Source organism: Schistocerca piceifrons, chromosome 4 (genome assembly GCF_021461385.2).
Source record: "Schistocerca piceifrons isolate TAMUIC-IGC-003096 chromosome 4, iqSchPice1.1, whole genome shotgun sequence".
NCBI lineage: Eukaryota > Metazoa > Arthropoda > Insecta > Orthoptera > Acrididae > Schistocerca > Schistocerca piceifrons.
The window spans coordinates 192,023,201-192,048,179 of NC_060141.1; the positions used below are offsets into that span (position 1 = coordinate 192,023,201).

At 40.8% G+C, this 24,979-nt stretch overlaps 1 protein-coding gene across 1 annotated transcript in view; it reads left to right on the forward strand.

Moving 5' to 3' along the window:
* LOC124794653 (cytoplasmic aconitate hydratase-like) overlaps positions 1-24,979 on the forward strand; it is a 327,246-nt gene that overhangs the window by 268,867 nt on the left and 33,400 nt on the right. Inside the window, exons 14-17 of the mRNA XM_047258177.1 lie at positions 2,144-2,280; positions 3,324-3,471; positions 16,549-16,671; positions 19,259-19,444. Of these exons, the coding sequence (XP_047114133.1) occupies positions 2,144-2,280; positions 3,324-3,471; positions 16,549-16,671; positions 19,259-19,444 (594 nt within the window). The remainder of the gene's footprint in view (positions 1-2,143; positions 2,281-3,323; positions 3,472-16,548; positions 16,672-19,258; positions 19,445-24,979) is intronic.

Here is a 24,979-nt window from a genome sequence, read left to right on the forward strand (position 1 = left end):
GAGCCAACTCCTAGTTTCTTAAATAATCACCATTCGCCAACTCCCTGACCATCCCATGTACCCTGCCCTCTTTGAAAACGAGGGATGTCGCCCTCCTGATAATCACCCATGAGTAGGATTGCCCATTGGAATGCATCTCACTTCCCTCTGTCAGGATCTCCCATCTCCACTCACTGGAATGCGCCTCATGTATTTCCTCGCACACCCCTCTTGGATGGTGCCTAGACCACAGATTAGGACTTACCTATTGGAGGGTCCTAAGGTCTCTGTAACCCCTATGGTCCTCTGGTGTCTTGTACATTCCATTCTTGCAGAGTTCCAAGGTGCTACCACTTCTACACTGATGCTTTTAAGGTGATAGATAAGGTGGGATACGCTTTCACGTTTCCTGCTGGACTGGAACACCATTTACTGCCGGGATCGTGTAGTGTGTTCACAGCAGAGCTGCTGGCAATTGACAGAGCCCTCCATTTTGTTACTCAGGCTTCCCTCCACAGTGTTTAAATATGTACTGACTCAATGAACAGCCTGCAGGCTCTACAGATGCTACTCTCGTCACCCTTTGGTCTCTGCTATCCATGATCTCACAGCCTTTGGCTATGCTGCCTGCTCAGTTGCCTTTCTCTGGGTGCCAAGTCATGTGGGCATCCCAGGGAATGAACTGGCTGACCATTTGGCTATAGAAGCAGATACTTACACACCCATTCCCTTTCATGATTCCAGCTGCAGATATGTGGATCCAGGTCAAATCTCTCCTCTCTTTGTCCAAAAATGGAACGAGATCTGGTGCGCTACTGTTGTCAGTAATAAACCTCCCACAATCAAGGAGACAACGGCAGTTTGTGGCTCTTCCTTCTGCTCCTCTTGGAAGGAGTCCACTGTCTTATGCTGTCTGTGCATTAATCATACCAGGCTCACCCATTTTTCCTCTTGCATAAAAAAGCACCTCTACAGTGTGGCTGTGGAGCCAGACTGACAGTATTCTATACATTTGTGGCCATATCCCCTTCTTTTGTCCCTACTAAGTATAGTCTTCAAGTTTCCTTTATTTTAATATTGGCAGATGATTCGCTGATGGTTGAACTGGTCCTCAGTTTCCTCTGTGAAAGTACCATTTTATTTTCAGATACAAGGTTTTGCTTTACTCCTGGAGCAGGGACAGGATGGTTGTGGTTGGGGCCTCTCTTCATGTTTTCTCAGTCTAGGACCCATAACCACTCCCCTGTGGAAAGAGTGCTCTTTTACACCTCTGTTTTTCCAGTTTTTAGATTTGGTTTACCCATTTATGGCTTCTGCTGTGTGTGTTTTAACTTCCTTATTTTATAGTTTAACTCATCTGACTGGATCTGTCCACTTTTAGTGGAACCCCTCTCTTCCATGAGTAACATTGGAATCGCAGGACTGATGACCTCACCGTTTAGTCCCATAACCCCACTCAGTTACGTGTTCTTCACCATTTGATGGCCTGCACTTCATCGATATTCAGTTACCTTTCCCTCTTTTATTTCACATCATAAAATTCGTTTGCCTTTCACTCCAAATCCAAACGTCATTGTACTTGTTGTCTTCAGTCTATACTGCACTTTTTCGTCTCAATTAAGACTGACCTGTGACGTGATGCATGACGCTGTTACTTTGTTCTTGTTATGAAGCACGAGTCCATTTTTAATTTTTGAGAGAGATTGATTAGACTATTTGTCGGTTGTCTTCAGTTCTTTGTCTATGTCACAGTTCCACACTTAAGAGTGAGTTACACATATAATTAGGATGCTTCTATATTTATGCTTATGTGCTTGTTATTTTAAGAAGTGAGAGACATACATGCTACATGTGTATTAAATGAGGAAAGAACTGTTCATTAGTCTTCTGTTTCTTCTGATACGTTACACTTTTCACAGTACATTAACGTATAAATAAATATAGATGTGATATTTATGATTGTGATGTGTATTACAGTACTGCTTCTTTCCCTATAAATATAATGATGGTGATGGTGATGGTGATGGTGATGGTGATGGTGATGATGGTGATGGTGATGATGATGGTGATAATGATGATACTTTGTTTTAGTAATGTACACAATTTCAAATTTAATTTCAAAATAATTTTGCTGGTACTGAAGTTTTATATGTTTACCTTCCAGGAACTCCCAGAAATTAAGTCAATTGTAAAAGCAAGAGTGTTGCTCAATTTAGGAGATTCTGTGACTACAGATCATATTTCACCAGCTGGTAGCATAGCTAGAAACAGTCCAGCAGCAAGATACTTAGCTTCACGAGGGTAACTGTTATTTTGTCACGAATTTTGTACAATGTAATGTGTAACAAATACTCTTTGATCTAGAAATAATTTGTGTGTGAATGTAATGTAGAAAACATATTCCCCCACCTTTTTAGTGGTTGTGTTGCACAGCATATTATTTAAATACACACAAAGCCACAAATTTTCAAATACACAGAATAGCAGATTACCAGCACCTCGACTATATGCAAAAGCCCACTTTTGTCCCATAATTTTTATAGCAAAATGACAAACTCCCGTAAATCTGGTTGTATAGTGTTCAAAGAGAATTCTTGATGGTACATAGTTATTTTTCAAGTGTAGATTACAGTTCTGTCTTTCCACACAATATTCCAGCGACTGGCCTAGTTGTCTTCAGGAGTTAAGATTGATAGTCCCATGTACACTCACTAACTGGAATCCATAGTCTGACACAAGTCAGGGAGTCTGAACAAGTAAGACCTCCCCTCAAAACACCTGAAGACCCCGGCCACAATAATGGGAAGCTTTAATTAACTGTAAACCTGTAATAAGTCATCTCATAAAGATCTCAGAGATAACATTTGTGTTTGTTCTTCATTTTTCTTTAAGTTTGGTGTATATTCCCTCTAAAAATTTATACATGCCATATCATTTTTTGTTCCTCCACCTCCCTGTCACACTGCTTTTTTCTTTATTTTATTATTCTATTTCTCTGTCTGGCTGTAGCACATGTCTAGCATTGAATGTTGACATTGGCTCTTTCCTATGTGCTCTCCACTCATTCAACACTGCCACAGGCGTCAACAAATTTTTTTCTTGAATAAAAACAACATTTGTCTCATGTTTACTCATATATCTGTGAATAATGCTTTGTTGCCACTCAGCAGTGATGTAAGTATTCTGTAATGTAGTGATACTGCTTTGTGTATCATATAAATGGGAAGTTTTTACCAATATAGTTTCACATGTCAAACTGACTCCCAAGACTGTATGTTTTGGTATTTTATTCATAAGAAGTATTCACCAGATTTTAATTGGCTAACTGTTAAACAAAATTTCAGGCTAACTCCACGTGAATTCAACTCATATGGTTCAAGAAGAGGTAATGATGCAGTCATGGTCCGTGGTACTTTTGCAAACATTAGGTTGGTGAATAAATTCATGTCAAAATCTGGACCAAAAACTGTTCATGTACCATCAGGAGAAGAAGTGAGTGTCTGCAAATTGATTTTGTTTTGTTGCTTGGTTATGTATTTGTTCTTTTTGTGAAGGGTGCTTAGATGTCACTGTTACTGAAATATTCTCATAAATTATTAGGTGGAACCACTGGACAGTACTTACCTTCAGGAGGCAACATATATATGACTACTGATAGAGGCATTTAAAGCTAAAATGGACGACACTGTTCTAGGTGTTTGAACTGTTACCTCCTTCCTCGGGGACGAGAAAGTGATAGACTGGGAACGTTAAAAAGGAACAACGTGCCATTCAGACAGCAGGATGTAAGGGGCCCATCTGTATTTAGGACAAGGGTAGACAAAGATGAAAAGGGATGTGTCAGAGGGAGAGGAGGAGGAGGAGGTCAGAGATAAAACATTGATAAGCATTGTGCTAGCTGCAGCCCAAAGATGATGACAGAATGAGAAGTAAAGATTAAGTGTAAGAGAAATGAATAGTGCCATTAAGAACTAGGATGAGGAAAAAGAGGGTCGGGAAGAGAATGGAGACAAAAAGTTAAAGCAATAAGAAAATAATTAAATGAGGCAATAGAAACAATAAATTTTGAATTAGGAGACAAGAAAAGGAGGGTTGTGCCAACAGAGGTTAAGCCCTGGATGGTATCAGGCATTGAAGATGTGTTGGAGAGACTAAGTTCACATCTCTGGAGTTAAGGGAAACTTGCGTGGCTTCGCAAGCACTCACAATCCTCGAGTTATGCTGTAGAGCATATTCAACAACCAGGTACTGGGTGTCCCCAAGACAGTGTGTTCTGTGGGGTGCGTGGAGCCAGTTTTACAGTGGTAATGGTTGCAGGGATGGGAACATTAGGGGTAAGGATAATGGTTTGGGAATGTTATAAGGTTTCATAGGATGTTATGGAAGTGAGGGGACAATGAAAGAAGACTGGCTGGTTGGGATATAACACATGGGAATGTTAGACTTAAGTTTAAATAATATGAATTGTCTTGTAATCAGCTGGGGACCTAATTTCATTATCTGCATGTATGTACATACCCGGCAAGCCTCTACTAAATATTCGTTTCGCACTCGTGAACAAAGTGAGGGAAAAAGATTTCTTATATACCTCCAACAAGCCCTATTTCTCTTACCTTACCCTTGCAGTCCTACATGAAATGTTCATTAACGGTGATAGAATTATTGTGCAGTCAGTTGCAGATAATAGTTCTCTATATTTTTTCAATAGTGTTTTATAAAGAGAGTCTCTTTCCTTCTAGGTATTCTCATTTGAATTTATGAATCACCTCTATAACACTCGCATGTTGATCAAACCTAATGAGGACAAATATAGCAAAATGCCTCTGAATTGCATCAATGTCTGCCTGTAATTCAACCTGGTGTGAATCGCAAACAGTCGAGCAAACATTTTCGCAGCAACCTGCACTAACATAGGTTTTCCTACATTTATAGCTAGCTGCCATTAGTCACACCAAATAGAAATTCTGTCTAAATCGTCTCTTATCCATGTACATTCACTCAATGATAATATTTTGCCATATACTACAGCATCATCAGCATAAAGTTGCAGATTGCTGCTCACCTGTATCCATCAGATCATTTATGTATGTCGCGAACAAGAGCCATTGTATCACACTTCTGTGAAGCACTCCTGATGACACCTTTGTCTGTGACGTGCAAGATACTTTCTGGAAATCTAGGAATATGGAATCTGCTTGTTGTCCTTCATCCGAGGTTATCAGTACATCGTGTGAGGAAAAGGTAAAGTGAGTTTCACAGGAGTAATGCTTCCTAAATCCATGCTTATTAATGGACAAAAACTTCAAAAACTTTTCTGTCTCAAAGAACTTTATTATAATGGGAATTCAAGGGTGGAATATCAAAAATATTATGAAAATGATAGATTTCTACTCACTGTAAAGGTGACACACAGAGTTGCAGAAGGATGCAATGAGAAGATTGTTACACATTCTGCTTTTGACTGCAGACTATTTTAGAAAAGGAACACATACATTCACACAAGTAAGCATACGTCACGCACACATGACCAGCCAAGTGGTGACATGATCTCATCATGTTACGTGGAACGAACTTGAGTGTCTTAGTAACAGTGATTAATTCAACTTCTGAGATTATGCGAGAGCGTGGCAGTGATGATGTGCAGTGATGTTGTTTGATGATCCTGCATTGAAAATAAGATCCTCATATCTGGTATACATCTTTGAAAGTAATTATAAGACTCTTTTTACTGTTGCAGCTGTCATCATGACCTTGTTGTAATGGGGTTGCAGCTTCAGAGTGTGCACAATTTGAAATATGCAGTACTGATGTATTTACAGAGTATATTCCACTGTACAGTGTCGTACTCCTTGGCACCTATGAAACAACATCAGTTCATTGATTGATGTGACACAGTTCAAGGCTTAATCACATCAAAAAATAGTTCCTAAAATGTTCAAACCTGATACGTGCACAGGCATTGTTTCACCAATGACCCATAGATTTGTGTTCACTGAAAAACTTTCTTGGTTCATCCATTCATAAAACCAGAGTACACAGTTCTCAAGTTAAGTCATTTCTGCAGTTCATCTGATATTGATATAAATGTTTCATCCATGTTTATATGCACGAAAACACACACACACACACACACACACACACACACACACACACACACACACACCAACCACACCATATGTCAACAACCAGTGTTCGTATTTGTCATCACCCTACCTCTTAATTATTCAGTCTCAATAGTCAAAAACATATTCTCTTGTAGCAAAGGTATATATACAAATACTCTGAAACTTTTGCATTCTGATAAATGAATTATTTGAATGTACTGATATTTACTACTAAGTATAATGAATAAAACAAAATAATAAAGATATATGGGATCCCTCCTGCACTCAGCTGATATGTCTACAGAGTGGCAAGTTAAGTGTTTATCTTTTTCCATGTTTGCCGAAATTTTATTAAATTTCATGTGTTTCTCTGTTTACAAGGTTTAATCTCATGTTTTTGTAAGTGTAAATTCATTCAGTCTGTAGTACAATTGTAGCTCACTGAACAGCCAGCTACATAACTCGTAAACACATCAGCATCCATTGGTGACACATCAGGAACGTAGCAGGTTGCATATCTAGGATAGTCCGCTTTTGTAGTTCACTTCTTCAGTTAGCTTTTCCAGGATGGCTAGGAAGTGTGCTTGCTGTGTGTAGACGCTGGAGGAGCTGCCTGCAGTGCAGTTTGCAAACAGCTGAACGTACTCTTGGCTACGATCAGTCACCATCAGACTGCTACCTCAGTGTGTAGCAGTGTCAGAAAATCCGGCACGTGACTTGGGACACCTGAGGCGTCATTTGTTTTGCACATATGATCTGTTTCTGAGGCCCCTCCTAGTGCACCCAATGCGGTGGATTTGCCCTAAACAGCAGGGTGTGTGGCAGGTGGTAACACATTCCTGTCACTTGAGGCAGAGGGCCAATCTAGAGACTGGTCACCTGGTCTCACCCATTCACCCTATGAGTGGACAGGTGGCCACTCTGTCAGCAGGATCCGAGCATGCACATGGGTGAGGGGTTTGCTAGTTGTTGGGAGCTCCAATGTTAGGCGCATTATGGAGCCACTTAGGCAGATAGCGTTCAGAGCTGGAAAGAAAGCCAATGTGTGATCAGAATGTTTGCTGGGAGGCCTCATCCGAGATGTGGAGGTGGCCTTGACTGTGGCTATAATGCATGCAGGGTGCAGTCGTCGGCAAGTTGTGGCTCACGTTAGCAGCGATGACACCTGTCACATGGGTTCTAAGGCAATCCTCATTTCATACAGGCATCTAGCGGAGGTGGTGAAGACTGCTGCCTTGCGTGTGTGGTGCAAGCAGAGCTCGCAATGTGTAGCATCATTCCTAGAGTTGATTGGGGTCAATTGATTTGAAGCCGAGTGGAGGGTCTCCACCAAAAGCTTCATTGAGTCTGTGATGGTCTTGCTGCAGATTTCTAGATCTGTGTATTGTGTAGGGATTTGCAGGACTCCCCTTGATTGGTGAGGGGTGCACTACACAAAGGAAGCAGTTACTCGGGTAACAGAGTACTTGTGAAGTGCGCATGAAGGTTTTTTTCAGCTAGGCAGTAGTTAGAGGTGCTCTGATGAGTACTCGCCAGTCGATATGCAGCAAGGGAAGTCAAACAGTGGTGATCAGAATAAAGACACTTCAACTGTCACAGTTTTATCAGTAAACTGTCAAAGTATTTGTAACAGAGTTCCCGAATTTACTGCCCTGCAGGAAAGTTTTTGCGCTCAAATTAGAACTGGCACCTAGAGCTGACTGAAACCTGAAGTGGAAAGCTCTCAGATATTTAGCAAGTCACGGAACATAAGAGTATATTGGAAAGACAGATTAGAGGCCATAGGAGAGTTCATTGCAGTTGACAAAGATATTCTCTCTACTGAGGTTGAAGTTGAGTGTGACAGTGAAGTCATCTGGCCGCGTGTAACAGGTGTAGGTGAAACCAAGTTAATGGTTGGATGGTTTTACCAGCCACCCAGTTCTAGAGTCATTCAAAGAAAGTCCACTGACAATAGCTCGTAAATACCTAAATTATGCAATACTAGTTGGAGGCAACTTTAAACTGCCGAGTAATAGACTGGGATGTCTAAAGATTTATTGTGGGGAGTACAGACAGACAGTCATGCAAAATACTTTTGAACACATTTTCTGAAATTTGTCTTGAACAGCTAGCTCAGTTGCCCACACACAGTGGAAATTTCTTAGACCTTGTAGCTACAAATAGGCTGGACCTTATAGACAGTGTCATTACAGAAACGGAGATTAGTGATCATGATGTCATTATAGCAACTATGATTACGAAAGTTAATAAGTCAGTCAGGAAGGATAGGAGGGAGTTTCTGCTAAATAGAGCAGATAAGCAGTTTTTAACATCTCACTTAGATAGTGAATTGGCATCACTTAGCTCCAGTAAGATGGATGCAAAGGAATTGTGATGAAATTTTAAGCAGATTGTAAATTGTGGGCTGGAGAATTAAGTGCCTAGTAAGTGGATAAAGGATGGAAAAACCCTGTCATGATTTAATAACGAAATTTGGTGGATACTGAGGAAGCAGAGGCTGTTGCACTCCCATTTCAAAGCATACAAATGATGACAAGCGAAGGTTAGTAGAGATTTGTTAGTCTGTGAAAAGATCTATGCGTGAAGCATACAACTATCACCACCATCACGCCTTAGCAAAAGATCTGGCAGAGAACCCGAGAAAATTTTGGTCGTATGTAAAATTGCTAAGCGGCTCCAAGTCTTTCATTCAGTCCCTTGTTGACCAGTGTGGTGTGACTGTTGAAGATAGCAGAATGAAAGCCAAAGTTTTAATTTCACGATCAATAAATCCTTCACACGGGAGAATCATATAAACATACCATTGTTTGACCATCAGACAGTCTCCCGTATGGATGACATAGTAATACGCATAACTGGCATAGAGAAACAACTGAAGGATTTGAATGCAAATAAATCACCAGGTCCAGATGAAGTTCGGTCTTACAAAGAGTACTCTATGGCATTGGCCCAAGGCCTAACTTGCATTTATCGTGAATCTTTCTCCCAGTGCAGTGTCCCAAGCAACTGGAAAAAAACACACCAGTACATAATAAAGGTAAAAGAATGGACCCACAAAATTACAGACCATTACCCTTAACGTCTGTTTGCTGCAGAATCCTTGAACATATTCTCATTTCGAATATAATAGACTTTCTTCAGACTAGAAAGCTTATGTGCACGAATTAGCATGGTTTTAGAAAGCATTGCTCATGGGAAACTCAGCTTGTCCTTTTTTCATATGATATACTGAGAACTATGGATGAAGGGCAACAGGCTAGATTCCATATTTCTAGATTTCTGGAAAGCATTTGACATGGTGCCTCATTGCAGGCTGTTAATGAAGGTATGAGCGTATGGAATAAGTTCACAGATATGCGAGTGGTTCGAAGATTTCTTAAATAATAGAACCCAGTATGTTGTTCTCGACAACGAGTGTTCGTCAGAGACCAGGCTATCATCAGGAGTACCCAAGGGAAGTGTGATAGGACCGCTGTTATCTATATACATAAATGTTTTGCCGGAAAGGGTGGGCAGCAAACTACAGTTGTTTGCTGATGATGCAGTGATGTACGATAAGGTGTCGAAGTTGATTGACTGTTGGAATGTACAGGATGACTTAGACAAAATTTCCAGTTGGTGTGAGGAATGGCAGCTAGCCCTAAATGTGGAAAAATGTAAGTTAATGCAGATGAGTAAGAAGATCAAACCATTAATGTTCAGATGCAGTATTAGTATTGGCCTGCTTGACACAGTCAAGTCTTTCAGATATCTGGGCACAACAGTGCAAAGCAATATGAGGTGGAATGAGCACTTGAGAACTGTAGTACAGTTGGCCTAATGGTAGACTTCAGTTTATTGTGAGAATTTTAGGACAGTGTGGTTCGTCTATAAAGGAGACCGCTCATAGGACACTGGTGCAACCTATTCTTGAGTACTGTCAGAGTGTTTGGGATCAATACCAGGTTGGATTCAAGGAAGACATTGAAGTAATTCAGCTGCTAAATTTATTACCGGTGGGTTCGAACATCACATAAGTGTTACAGAGATGCTTCAGGAACTTAAATGGGAATCGCTGGAGGGAAGGCAATGCTCTTTTCGAGAAACACTATTGAGCAAATTTAGAGAACCGGCATTTGAAGATGACTGCTGAACTATCCTACTGCCGCCAACAAACATTTCACATAAGGACCACAGAGATAAGATACGAGAAATTTTGGCTCATACAGATGCATACAGACAGTCGTTTTTCCTTCACTCTATATGTGAGTGGAACATTAAGGAAATGAGACGTAAATGTTGTGTTGGCAGAAGAGCCAACACCGTGTTACTAGAAGAGGCCGAAATCCACGCGTTTTAGCTCACGCAGGAGGGAAGGACTATACTGACGTGAGGCCTTCAACATGACAAGGAATTAGATACTTAAATGTAATCCATTAATGATGAACGTCGCTCTTGATGGTACAAGATTCACAATATTATCTGTTCAGGATACATAGTAACTGAATATGGCGCATTGCTAGGTCGTAGCAAATGACGTAGCTGAAGGCTATGCTAAACTGTCGTCTCTGCAAATGAGAGCATATGTAGCCAGTGAACCATCGCTAGCAAAGTCGGCTGTACAACTGGGGCGAGTGCTAGGGAGTCTCTCTAGACTAGACCTGCCGTGTGGCGGCGCTCGGTCTGCGATCACTGATAGTGGCGACACGCGGGTCCGACATATACTAACGGACCGCGGCCGATTTAAAGGCTACCACCTAGCAAGTGTGGTGTCTGGCGGTGACACCACATTCCTCCCCCACAAATCGGCGTACGGTTGTGGTATAAGGCCTCCGCCCGCCATGGGGAGGACCCCATGTTGACATATGCGACGAGGTGGGGAGCCTAACACCAGGCGAGGCTGTGCCACCCGCACCCTGCCATTCGAACTGCGGGGAGCTAGGGAACGCCTGAAAAACTACTCCAGGGTGCACGCCAACATGCAGTGTATGCGCCTTTAGAGAGATAGGAGGGGCCGAAGGGTCGACCTCCATCGGGCCGAGGCACCCGACGGGTGAAGACGACATATGGTCCGGAGTGGGCAAGAGTTCCATGTCGGAGGACAACTGGTCACAGGAAGCGATCAACGGCGCGTGACCCAGGGAGGCGCCCAATGGTGGCAGCGATGCCTCCACTGCGGGCGTCGCCGGCGGCGCATCGCCATAGGGCAAAATGGAAGGCAGCGTCAGTAACACCTGGGGCTGAGGCGAGCCAGTTGATGGGTCCCTGGGGCACTGACCGGACGGCATCCTCACTGAAAACAGACGGGGAGTGGCAGATCCTGTGCGATGACAGAGGCGCAGCTGATTGAGATGCCGGCGCACCTCACCAGAGGCGCCCAAAACCAGATACATAGGCCGTCCGTGGCAGCCTTGAACCTCTATAGTGGCGGTAGTAGACAATGTCGCCTGGGGCAAAAGCAGGTATCTGCCGCTGCACAGGAACCGAATGCGGCGAATGTAGCTAAGACATCAAGGTTCGATGATGGCGACCGTGGAGCAACTCAGCTGGCAAGCTACCATCTTGGGGTTGAGAGCGATACGAGGATAAAAAGAGCAATAACGCGTCCTCCCGGAATGCGACTCTTTCAACTTCAACATCTGTGACGTGAAAGTCCTGACCAATCGTTCAGCGGCACCGTTTGACTGTGGCGAAAATGGCGCAGACGTCAGATGTTGAATACCATTGGCCTTGCAGAATGACTGAAATTCTGCGGACATGAATTGTGGGCCATTGTCGGAAACAATTGTCTGTGGAAGACCTTCAATGCAAAAGACAGCAAATAACGCTTGGATGGTGGCAGATGATGTCGTGGAAGACATCCGGACAACAAAAGGAAAATTACTGACTGAATCTATCACAACCAACCATCGAGCATTCCAGAATGGACCAGCAAAATCGATGTGTAAGCGTTGCCAAGGGAAAGTGGCTGGCCATGCAGAGAATTTCAGCGGTGTGCTGATTGTTGTTTGGCACACATCATGCAAGAAGAGCACATAGTGGTAATCGCGGCATCGATTCCGAACCAAGTACAGTGCTGACGAGCAAGTTGTTTCGTTCTCACTATACCCCAATGTCCTTGGTGGAGAAGCTTTAAGACAGAGGACTGTAACCAACGTGGTACCACAACCCTGGACTGATCATTATCAGCACGCAACAGCAAAACACCACGTCAAACAAAAAGTCTTTCCTTGTGAGCAAAAAATCGGTGAACCAACGGGTCCGTGATCCATGACTTTGACAAGGGCCATTGCGTAGCAACAAAACGCAGAATGGTAGCAAGGACAGGGACGGCAGTTGTGGCTGTAGTTACACGATGAAAATAAATTGGAAACGATTGGACCACCTCATCAGTTTCCGAATCAATGAACATGCAAGCAACAGGCAACCGGGACAACACATCGGCATTTCCGTGCTTAGCAGTGGACAGATACAAGATATCGTAGTGGTACTGCGAGAGAAAAATAGACCAGCAAATGAATTTCTGTGCCATATGGAGGTACAGGCTTGTTTGGATGAAAAAGCGATGTCAAAGGTTTGTGGTCTGTGATTATGGTAAAGTGACAACCATACAAGATGTCATGAAACTTTGTAACACCAAATACGAGAGCCAATGCTTCTTTCTCAATCTGTGAATAATTTCTTTGCGCAGACGAGAGCAATTTGGACGCAAAGGCAATAGGGCGATCGTGCGATCCATCTTTGTGCGCAAGCACAGCACCGATCTCGAAATCCGATGCATCCACCATCAACAAAAGGGCTTCCGGGCATCAAATGGCATAAGGCAAGTATTGGAAAGCAACGCCTATTTCAACCGGCAAAAGGCGTGTTCGCATTCCGTCGCCCAGGCGAACGGAACATCTTTACGGCGTAAGCGATGAAGCGGAGCTGAAATGGAAGAGGCATGCTGCACATATTTGTGATAATAATACATTTTTCCAAGCACATTCTATAGCTGCTTCAAATTCTACGGCGAAGGCAAGTCTTATATGACACGGAGGTGTGTGGGACTGGGATGTATGCCTCGGGCATTGAATACATGGCCCAGGTATGGCAAGTCACGAGCAAAAAACACACATTTGTCCTTCCGTAAGCAAAGACCATTTTGTCGCAAGACCTGAAATAATGTTCTTCTTCCGTCTTTCCGGAGATAACAATATCGTCCAGATAGTTTGCTGCAGTAGGTACCGATGCACAAATAGGTTGTACATCTTGCTGAAACAATGCAGGGGCAGATGCACACCCGAATGGCAGTCATTTGAATTGATACAAGCCAAGATGCATGTTAACCACCAAAACGCGCTGGGATTCTTCGTCCACCGGTATTTGCAAGTACGCACCTGCTAGGTCCAACTTCGAAAAATATTTGCCCGGGCACAGTTTGTCAAAAAGATCTTCCGGGTGGAGTAAAGGAAAAGTTGCAATCACTAGTTGCGGATTCACTGTTGCCTTGAAGTCCACACAAAGTCTCAATTTTCCTGAAGGTTTTGGCAAAATTACTAAGGGTGATGCCCAGAGAGAAGCCTGCACACGTTCAATTGCACCTTGTGATTCCAAATCGTGTAATGTTTTTGCAACCTCATCACGCAATGCATGGGGAACATTGCGCGCTCTGAAAAATTTCGGTTGCACGTTGACTTTCAGTTCCAAATGTGCTTTGTAGTTCTTAGCGCAACCGAGGCCCGGTGCAAAAATGTCTGCAAATTCTTCACATAGACGAGAAACACTGTCTGAAGGCACAGTCTGGTTCACTGATAGGACCTGATTTACTATAGACAAATTAAACAACTGAAATAAATCAAAATCAAACAAGTTCACTGCAGAAGAAGAATGAAGGACATAAAATGACACAAGTTTTGTTTGTCCTTTGTATGTTGCAAGAAGGCTGCACTGTCCTAACACAGGGATCTCTTGACCTGAATAGCTAGTTAACTTAACATTTGCGGCACGCAACGGGGGTGTGCCCAGCAGTTTGTACGTGTCTTGATTGATCAGTGAAACTGGAATGGTATCACTTTGCCGTTAATGTCCAAGTCTACAAGAAGTTTATGGTCCTGCTGACGACAAGAGCGACTGTCTCGTGGAACGTGAACTGACACTGGTACAAAATCACTTGCGACTTGACGGGAGTTCTGGTGACATCGACGCACACTATTTGTGGGACGAACACATTCACTGTTAGAGAGAGTGGCGCTCTGGGCGGAGTGGAATGAATGACAAGGATGTCCATGAGCGAAGTTTCGCGAGCCTGAGTATCCTTGGTTCAATTCCGATTCAGGTGCGAAGCAAAGGGCCTGGAATGGTTTGGAGTTTCCAATCTGAGCTTTTTCTGGCAAACAATCTGAACATGTCCTTTTTCATTACAGTGATGGGCAATTCTCACATGAATGTTTACCAGTGCACCACGGGCATGATTTAAGCACTGCATTTGCTTGCCGACGCGGCACACGTGGCTGCGAGCCTGGCGGCAGCGGCGCAGCTGGGCGTGAGGGCTGTTTATTGCTCTGTGCAGCTCGCACGGTGGGCCGGTTAACCTTACACATGGCTGGTGAAGTTTCAAATGATTCCTGAACAAAGTCAAGTGTGTCTTGCCGATCCAATATGTCCATCACTTATTGAAGGGAGGGATTGACTAGTTTCAAAATCTGTTCCCTTATACAAACATCAGAAACTTTCTGTGCAATTATATCATGTACCATAGTATTTGAATACGGGAGTCCACATTGACACTCAAAAGCACAATCCCTAGTAAGGCCTTGCAAGGTTGCAACCCACTCCCGATTAGTCTGACCTTCCGTATGTTTTGTACGAAAGAAGGTATACCGTTTTGCAACTACATTGACTGATTGTTTGAAATATGCATCTAATGCAGATAAAATTTCTTCGTAGGACAGAGTCGCTACGTCGCATCGGGGAAATAATTTGACTATCACACGGTAGGTTTTCACACCGACAGACGACAAAAGAAAAGGCTGCCGCTTGTTACCTTGAATTCTGTAGGCGGCGAGATGGAATCCAAATTGCCGTGACCACTCTGTCCAGCTTTCCAGTGCAGCATCAAAAGATCGGATGGGCGGTGCAACTGCGTGTTGTGGCTGCGTTTGTGGTGGAGCGGCGGCTGCCGCATTGTTTTGCATTGCACGTTGACCCTGGATGAGCTGTCTAAGGGCATCCAGTAATGCTGATTCTATAAGCGATAAAATTCGGACAGTGCATGTGGAGATTGTGACGAAGCCATTACACAACGAAATCAGGGAAGGATAGATAAGAACACTGTTTTCACTCATCACCAATGTCGTCTCTGCACATGAGAGTGTATGTAGCCAGTGAACCATCGCTAGCAAAGTCGGCTGTACACTGGGGCGAGTGCTAGGGAGTCTCTCTAGACTAGACCTGCCGTATGGCGGCGCTCGGTCTGCTATCACTGATAGTGGCGACACACGGGTCTGACGTATACTAACGGACTGCAGCCGATTTAAAGGCTACCACCTAGCAAGTGTGGTGTCTGGCGGTGACACCACAGTAATGGTACATGGTAATCTCCACCGTGCATCGTAAGGTGGTTTGTGGAGTATCTATATAGATGTTGATGTAGATATAAATGTAGAGCTGTGCCATTATAGGGGAAGCGTAGCATGAACAGAGGATCTTATTTCAGGGCTTGATTAGAAAAGTCATAGCCTTGGCAAAGTAATATATCAAGAACCCTGGTAGAGGTTCTTGGTGTGGATGTTGGATGATTCAGTGGAGGGGCAGAATTGCTTGCCATGGATGCCTTGGCTGCAGGGATGGGAATGTTTGATATGGATAGGTGACAGGTCTCCAAGTGTAAGTATGTCGGGGAAGATAGCTTTGGATTGGGAAAATGACCAGATGAATTTAAGTTGGGTGCAGTAGTTAAATTGTTCTTCATCGTGAGTCCAGGCTATAATGAGTTGCCAATAAATCCATAACAAGCAAAGTGCTCACTTTTTGGGTGTTGAGGAACACCTCTGCCCCATTGTTATCCAGTATCACTCAGAGCTCCCAACACTACCCACTACCCACTATCTCCTTCCATCGTCTTTCTCATCTCCATAAGGTTCTAGTCAAATCATATGACATTTCCAACTCATTGTCCTTACCCCCCTAGTCACTACACCTGAAATGGTCCCAACTGTAAAATCTGCCCCATGCACCCTCCCACTACCTCTTACTCTGGCCTCACCACTGTTAAATCCTATAATATCAAATGCTAAGCAATGTATATTATTAATAATTTTGCATAATTTGTAATTTACATCTAATTAGCAATCCATAAAGTTGCTCTGGAAAACTTATGTATAGAACTAGCTTTTCTCCTATACAATATAGTGAATGATGATCTTCCTTTGTTATTACTTAGATAAGAGGTCCACTTGTACAACTGTAATCAAATGAACTCAATTCTGTTTTTTTGCCCCAGCTTGATATATTTGATGCAGCAGAAAGGTACAAACAGGAAGGAACACCTCTCATAGCTCTTGTTGGTAAAGATTATGGGTCAGGATCTTCAAGAGACTGGGCAGCTAAAGGACCTTACCTTTTGGTAAGTAAGTCAGTCAGGTCTTTACTTTCTGTGAATTAATTCCTTCTGAAATTATGTTTGGAACTTTTTGTTGGCTGTTTATGGAAGTTGGGTGTGGTAAGAGAGTTGGGGTGGCAGTCATCAAAACAAATGCGAGGTCATTTCAAGAAATTTCATTGACCAACTTTCTTTTCTGAATGCCAAAATATTCTGTTGATTCTCGCCTACATAGGGAAAAATGACCATGGTGACAAAGTAAGAGAAATTGGAGCCCACATAGAAAGATTTATGTTTTAATTGTTACCATGTGCTATTCAAGAGTGGAACAATCGAGAAATAGTCTGAAAGTGTTCTACAGACCCAAAGATTTAAATGTAAACTGCAGAGTAGGCTTGTAGCTATAGATGTGAGTGAAACACTGTATACCAACTGTAATGATAAAACAAATAGGTTGTGACTAATGAAGATGTGTGCTAGATCAGGACTTGAACTGAAACTTACTGATTTTTGCAAGCAGTTGTCATAACCATTACATCCTCTTAGCATATCTCCAGGCCCGACTCAAAACTTTTATTGTCACTTACGTTTCATTTCTTTACACTACAACCAGAGGTTTTCTTACAAGGCATTAGCACTAATGGGGAACAGATTTTGTGGAGGACTGTCTTACCCTGGTGCCACAAGAGATAAAAATCAAATGAATTAAATTTTCTGATATAGATCGGTGGGAATGAAATTGGTGAAACTGTAATGCGTGAAATGGTATGAATGAAACTGCACAAAATGCTTAACCTGCAATTTAATGAGTGTATCCAACACAGTGGTGCTATTCCCAATACCGTATGGAAAAACTTCTTGTAACCTCTGGTTGTTGTGTTTGGATATCATAGATCAAAATATGAGTGCCAAAGGAAAGTGGGAGCATTTTTAGTTAGTCTAATGAATAAGGTGACAGCAAGCAAAAAATAGTAAATCTTGGTACGAGTGTAGTATTGCACAAATCTTCATTAATGGCAACATATTCATTATTTTGCAGGCTCAGCATTTCTCGTTGCTTTCCATGGATATAGTTTCAGGTCAGTTAATGATCATTAATTTCATCTTCATTGATTTCAGTGAATCTAATTCAATTATCACAGTGGTATACTGAAATTGGGTAAATTTTCAGTTTTGTTGTTCCATATGAGTGTAACTTAGTCGCTAAGGTGTTATAAGTGCATTTAAAAAGAGAACAAGGCAGTGTTTAATAGGAATTAGTGAATAAAACCTGAGTGCCAGTTTACTGAATTTCATCTACTACTTATTTAGAAACAACAATATAATTTCCCTTTTCACAAATAATTTTTATGAATTGTTCACTATCTGACAGAACTCACATGCTCTCCCCCCCCCCCCCCCCCCACCCCCCCCCTTTCTCTCTCTCTCTCTCTCTCTCTCTCTCTCTCTCTCTCTCTCTCTCTCTCTCTCTCTCTACTGCTACGTGAGTGCTCCCACTTAATTAATATACATACATTTTGAAACTAATCCTACAGTAGTCACAAAAATATGTGCAAATATGAAAAACAGAAAGTAATTTTGTCAAGTCCTTCTGCAGAAGTGTACATATTTGTAGTCACAGATGTATTTGTTTCTATTAAATGTCTTAAAATGTGAAATGTGCATTCAAAGCTATGTAATTTAAGGATTAAAAATAACAACTCACTGAAGAGCAAAGGCTTTGTCATTGAAAAGCACATAAACAAGGCTAAGGGCTTTACTACCTTTTTAAAGTTATAGTGCCAAAACAATGTTGCCATGCAGGTAATTTGTGTGTGTGTGTGTGTGTGTGTGTGTGTGTGTGTGTGTGTGTGGAGGGGGGGGGGGGGAGTATTCTGTGAGCAAACAGGTACTTTATTTCTTTACATTAATTGGTCATTTATGTAGTAAAGCCTCACCTAGCATAAGCTTTATCACCAGCAGTCTAAACTTCTATTCTTTTGTTGTATAATTTTTCATTTTCTAGAAAAGGAATTTATTCTAGAGTGTATGATGAACTGTTAGAAATACTACTCATGTAAATAAGTAAAATGTTATAACACAGATTTTGGAAAGTTGAAGTATTTGTAATAATATTAAGAGTTTGTTATTTCTGTAATCATAATGTGATTCAGACAATATGTAAACTCAAACACAAGAAGTTCTTATTTTGAGTTTTAAATCAGTTGTGTGTACTTTGTGTCTTTAATTGTCGGTAAGGCAGCCAAGCACATCCAATAGAATTTATTTTCACTTAGCATGCATCGAAAGCATAAAAACTAAACAAGACTCCCAGACACCCACAATGAGTCTATTAAGATTTTGAATTTTCTAATGTACTCCTTTTAGGGTGAAGAAAAGGGAAAGGGCACACAAATAGCAGCTGAAACCAAAGAAAGTCACTCCAGATCTTCCATTCTCATCCCACTTCCTCAACCCAGTTAGAAAAGCTAATGGTGTCACATTTGGCTGATTATGATTTAGGTGTTCTTCATCGGTAATTGTCACTTGTGGGTTTTGACAATTGATGTACAGCTTTTATAAATTCTCTCTAATTAAATTTCTGTCTTATCATTGGATTCGTTTGTTTTAGGGCTTGAAGGCTGTTATTGCAGAATCATATGAACGGATACATCGCTCCAACTTGGTTGGAATGGGACTTTTGCCCTTGCAGTACTTACCTGGACAAAATGCAGAGACTCTTGGCCTCACAGGAAAAGAGCTGTTCAGCATTCATATCCCTGCAGACCTGAAGCCACTGCAACAGCTGACAGTTGAGGTTGGTTATTCAGTGATTTATTGCATTGATTAGCATGTACATGTTTTAAAGATGTTTGAAACCTGTAGAGTTAGATTCACTGGCAGCACACACACTTAGATGTATTTCTCAAGATTCCACTCTTAATGATATCCCTGAAACTTTCAAAACTAGTTGTGGTAAGTAATGCAGAAAGTTAGTAAATGTCGCAAACATCAGAAAGAACATTTGGAAGAACTAATTAGTTTGAATGAAAACATTGTGGCACAGAATAAGAGCATCTGCTTACAACTGCTGTAACAAAACAAATTGGAAAGGGGCTGACAGACTGCTAATGAAATAATGATCTCAGTCTTTCAGTACTCAGAGATAATACTTTTGTCAGGAGGAGGAGGAGAAGGTAAAAGTAGATGTTAAGTTTGTGATGGAGGGATGAGGAACAATGGGTAAGATATAATTTCTTCAAGGATTTGTATATTTGAGAAGTGTTTGTCATTGCATTCCATACAGTTTGTACTTTTTACGAGCTCTGGCCTTGTTAAGTGTTAAATCTAGAAGTAAACTATCAGAAATACTTTCACATTATTAACAGAGTTTCATTTTGTTTTAAGAGCACAGCAAAGAGACTTCAGACTTTCACATGCTTATGTGTCTTATCTATTAAGAATAATATGAATATATTACATACAGGGCTGATTTAAGGCCCAGGTGGCACAATTTGCTGCTGGGGCATCAAGCTGAGAGGGACATCTCTGGCACCACAGCTATAAGATTCCTAAATGCGATGTATCACAATCAGTAGTGGCTCTTTGGAGTGCCAAGCTGGAAGGGGCACTCAAGAGCAAGATTGTAAAGAGCATAGTATATCACAGTTGGTAGTGAAAAGTGAACAGAATACCTGTAGTTGTAATAGTAAATTTTTCAAGAGATATTTTACAGTGACATTATGTGTAATTGACTTACATTATGTGTAATTGACTTACATTATGTGTAATTGACTTACATTATGTGTAATTGACTTACATTATGTGTAATTGACTTACATTATGTGTAATTGACTTACATTATGTGTAATTGACTTACATTATGTGTAATTGACTTACATTATGTGTAATTGACTTACATTATGTGTAATTGACTTACATTATGTGTAATTGACTTAAGTTATATAATTGGATAGAAAAGAAATCTACTCATGAAGCAGTGGCAGAACACATGCATAAAGACTGTTGTAATTGGCAAGCTTTTGGAGCCAGTGGCTCCTCTTCAGGCAGAAGGGATGAAGGGGAAGGAAGAAGGGTGAAGGGTGAAGAAAAAGAACTCGAGAGGTCTAGGGAAAGGGGTAGATTTTGGTAAAGCCACCCAGAACTGCAGATCAGGAAATACTTATTGTATGGGATGAGAACTGACTAGGTTATAGTTACCCACAGTTATTCAGACAAGACTAGCTTATAGTCATTGGCTCAGACAGAGATGAGGTGGGACATATGCCGCTGTCTTGCTGAAGGAAATATTCCATCATTTATCTTAAATGTTCTGTAGAATCACATTTAATTCAAGATCTACATGTCCAGAAAGGGGTATGAATCCCATTCTTCTTATATCTGTGGCTTAATGCAAGAACAACCAGTATCAAAAAATCTAATTTGTGGGAAATGAGCATTAAAATTCAGAGAATCTGCTTCAATACTGTTAATACTTCATTCTAAAGTTTCGTATTTGGTGCTTATGGTAATAAGTGCTGTATTTGTGCTGTGTAAAAGTTCTCTACCACTACTCTTAATTGTAATTTTTCTGGTAGTGGTTGTCTTTGTATTGAATTAATTTCAGTAACTTTCAGACACTAGTTGTTTTTATGACGTACATTAATTACAAAATTTACCTGTTTTTGCTGTTTTTAGGTACTACAATAAAATCAAGTACTTCTGTATTTAAACTTTGTGCATGTTCTACATTTCACTCTTATCCCTGTACTTTGATACAAAGAGAAACAATATTAGATAATGCTGTGTGTTACAATATTTCTTCTTGTGGAATTATCACTTTGTGTATCAGTCCACTGTAGAGAAAGACTAAATAACTCTTTAAAATGCAAATAAAATGTAATTTTCATGCTGTAACATTGTTAACCATCACTTTCATCTGTTAAGAACTGTACACCAACTCCTGGAGGGTGTGGCAACTGGTAAAATGCCATTCTCTGTGGATGTGTAAGGGTCATTAATGACTGCTGGTCTTTGCCCCTTTCTGCAGATAACCATATAGGTGCCATGTAAGTGTGGTACAAGTCCTCACTGGATGTTTGCCTCTTGTTGTTAGATTTATTATCTTGAATGCCTTTTGAGCACTGAAGGAAAAAGTATGCTATATATTCCCAGGTGAATAACACGTGTGGGGTTAGCATTTTATCTATAGCCAAAGAACTGACTATCCCAAAATCTTTTGTTTCCTATTAACATGACATTGACAAATTAATTCCCAAAGCATAAGAAAACCATTCTGCTCTGGTTAGACTACATATAACTGTGGTTTCCTTGGAACTAATATGATAAATTAGCCCCAATCCCTAGATATAGAAATTTTTGAATTTGTATTCATTTTTCTTTTGAGTGGAGTTGGCCTCCATGTGGGTGTCAAGAGGTTCAAGGAACTTATGTTACAAAACCCGCAGCTTAATACTACATTGTTTTTGCTTGTGAAATACATTCATGAGCATGACTGAAAATTAATATTCCTGTTCTGGCAACTGCAGGAGTCACCAAACATATTGACGTTAGTGAATTGTTCATGTAATGATCACATACTGTGAAAGAGATCTCCAGTATTGCCTGTTCAATGATCTATCTTCAAACAAGATGTTGACAATTATTTCGTAATTAATTTGTGTTGAGTCCCACATCACATCTATAATTCTAAATTGGTACTTATCTTGGTTGTTCGTTGTTGGTCTCATTGTCTTTGTACCAAGAAATATTAAATGGTCAAAGGATTTTTATTCAGCTAACTTCTGATGATTATTCCAATAAATGCAGTTTCTGAACTTTAAATAGATATATTGTTTAATATTTCCACACTCAGTACTTTTGTCTTCAGGAGTACTACAAAATAATATAAAGTCCCTTTGCAACAAGTGCCTCACAAAGAGCATCCTTTCCATAATGTATTCCCACCAAGTCTCTATACCTCCCTCTCACTGAATAAGAACAGCAGTCTCTCATAGAGGTCAAAGACTTTATAACGCTATTGATAATAATTAATTGCTGGTACAACTTCAAAACAATTACTAAGATAGATTTACAAGAATTTTAATGAAATGCTGTGACATTAATTCTGATATTTAAACTGGAATAATTTATTTTTGTGACTGTGCATATATCAAAAATGTTCTTATCAAACTGAAAGATTTATACCCTCTGCTGTCATATGTTTCTTGTTACATTATTTAGTCAAGTAACAGGGTACTTTTTGCTTGCAAAAAAAATGAGGTAGAAGATTTTATTTTTTTATCTTGTGTATATAGTTGAGAGTACGTCAATTCAAAGTTTTTGACCTACATAATCTTCACGACAACTTTTTGTGGGGGTTGGGGTGGGAACAAAAACAAGAAATTTTAGCACTTTTTGACATGTTTCGCCTATCACTTGCGAACTGTGCATCCTACAGAAATTGTTACCCTCACCAGAATAAAAGAGCTTTAAATTTTGCATCAAATGACTACTTAAATATCAGAATGGTGCAGCCATTTGGTCGTAATCAGTCATCAAACATCGTTCAACTTGGCTAAAATTTGGCTCCAATGCCTACAACTCAAATGAAAAATGTCAGGTTTTCAAAGATGTAAAGCATGAAATATTATGTTACAAAATCATCAAGTTTTCCAGTTTTAGGCACTATTAAGCATTCACACATTTGAAAGCCAAAGTAATTCTATTTTGTAGTTTTTCTTTTAAATTGAAGTTATTCAATGAAATGAAATTTCCACTGGACTGCTCTCTAATGAGCACATGTGTGTTCTCTATGTATATCTTTTTAATTTTCTTCATTCATGTGTATTTTTATTTGTTTTATCCCTGCTTTAATTGGTTAGAGTGGGTTGCTAAAATGAAAACCAAGTATATAGTAATGGTCAATATGTATTTACACATGAGTGATATAACATTTAAAAACAACTTAAATAACAGTGATCAACGTTTAATCAAATTTCAAGTCCATCGAGGTCATGTGGGAGACTGTGGCAGGTCCCAGTCCAGCACCCGATCTTCAGGATTCGTTGCGGCACCTTCACCAACTTCTTCATCCTGGAACATATCTTCTGTTGTTGAGTCCAATTTCTGGGGTGTTCTCGCAAAGTAGGTCACAACAGTGTTTGCATGTTAAGGAGCAGTTCAGTCCAGATTTGTGACATCCAAATACTACTGTGCACCCTCTTTTACGTGTGCAGGAAACCATCTTCAGTAGCATGTGAGTGCCATATCTTTCATTGTTATCGTGGAAAACAAGCCTGTTCCACTGGCATGGATCAGTTTTCTTCACCAGCCAAGATTGCACTTGATGGCAGGATTGCAATAAGTGCCACCTTGCTGTGTGTGATGTTGGTGGTAGCCTGTCATGTTGGAAAGATTTTCTTGAGGCAGACTTTACAAAAAGCTCGTACCTAAGCTTGTCCAAAGTAGGACAGTTGTAGTTCCCATATAGTGCTAACATCAGTTGTTCTCCAGCCTAGGCTATTAAGTCTTGAGACACTGAGGATTTAACAAATTCGGCAACTTGCACTATGAGGTGTGGCTGTTGCTCCATAAAGTTTGGTAATTTCCCTTTTTCTTGGTCAAAAGGAAGAGGATATGGTATCTCATCCTCTGAAGGCATGGCTGAAAAGGGCAAATGCAGGATCGAAATTGAAAGAATTACTGGAGTACCACAATCTTGCTGATTTCCCTCTTCCCAGTTTATTGAAGTATAAGTTTATCGTAGTTGTTTGCTCATCCCATTAGGACAAGCAGCACGCCAATGTCCTTGTTTAAAATTGCCACACTGTCAGATTCAGCAACTAGCGAAATAGCTGTAACCACAATTAAGGAATTTGCATCCTCTTCTGCCTGTAGCACCTAAATACCTCCATCCTCAAATTTCCTCACATAAAAATCGAGTGGTTCTTGTTGCTCTTATTTGCAAGAAACTTCTCCTGTGCAACTGCAGCATTTTTATCTTCATTGAAAATGATATCTGACGGAGAACCTGATGTCTTTAACGGATGGTACCTTTCTGAAGACTTTGTTCCCCTTTGCAAAGCATTGCTATGTTAGACAAAAATTCACAAGTTGAATGTCTTCTTTCCTGATCAATGTGCAGAAAGAGACTGCCATAATTCCTCCCATGGAATAGGAAGTATTCAATCTGTCAGTCGTGCAGCTGTTAAAATCAGCATTACCAGAGGTGAGCTGCGTGAATCCTTCACTAGTTATATTAGGATGCTCAGGTCATGCAATCAAGGACATCTCAAATAGGGAAGCTTCCATACATGGAGCTACAAATCCAATTGCGCTAAGATTGTCGACA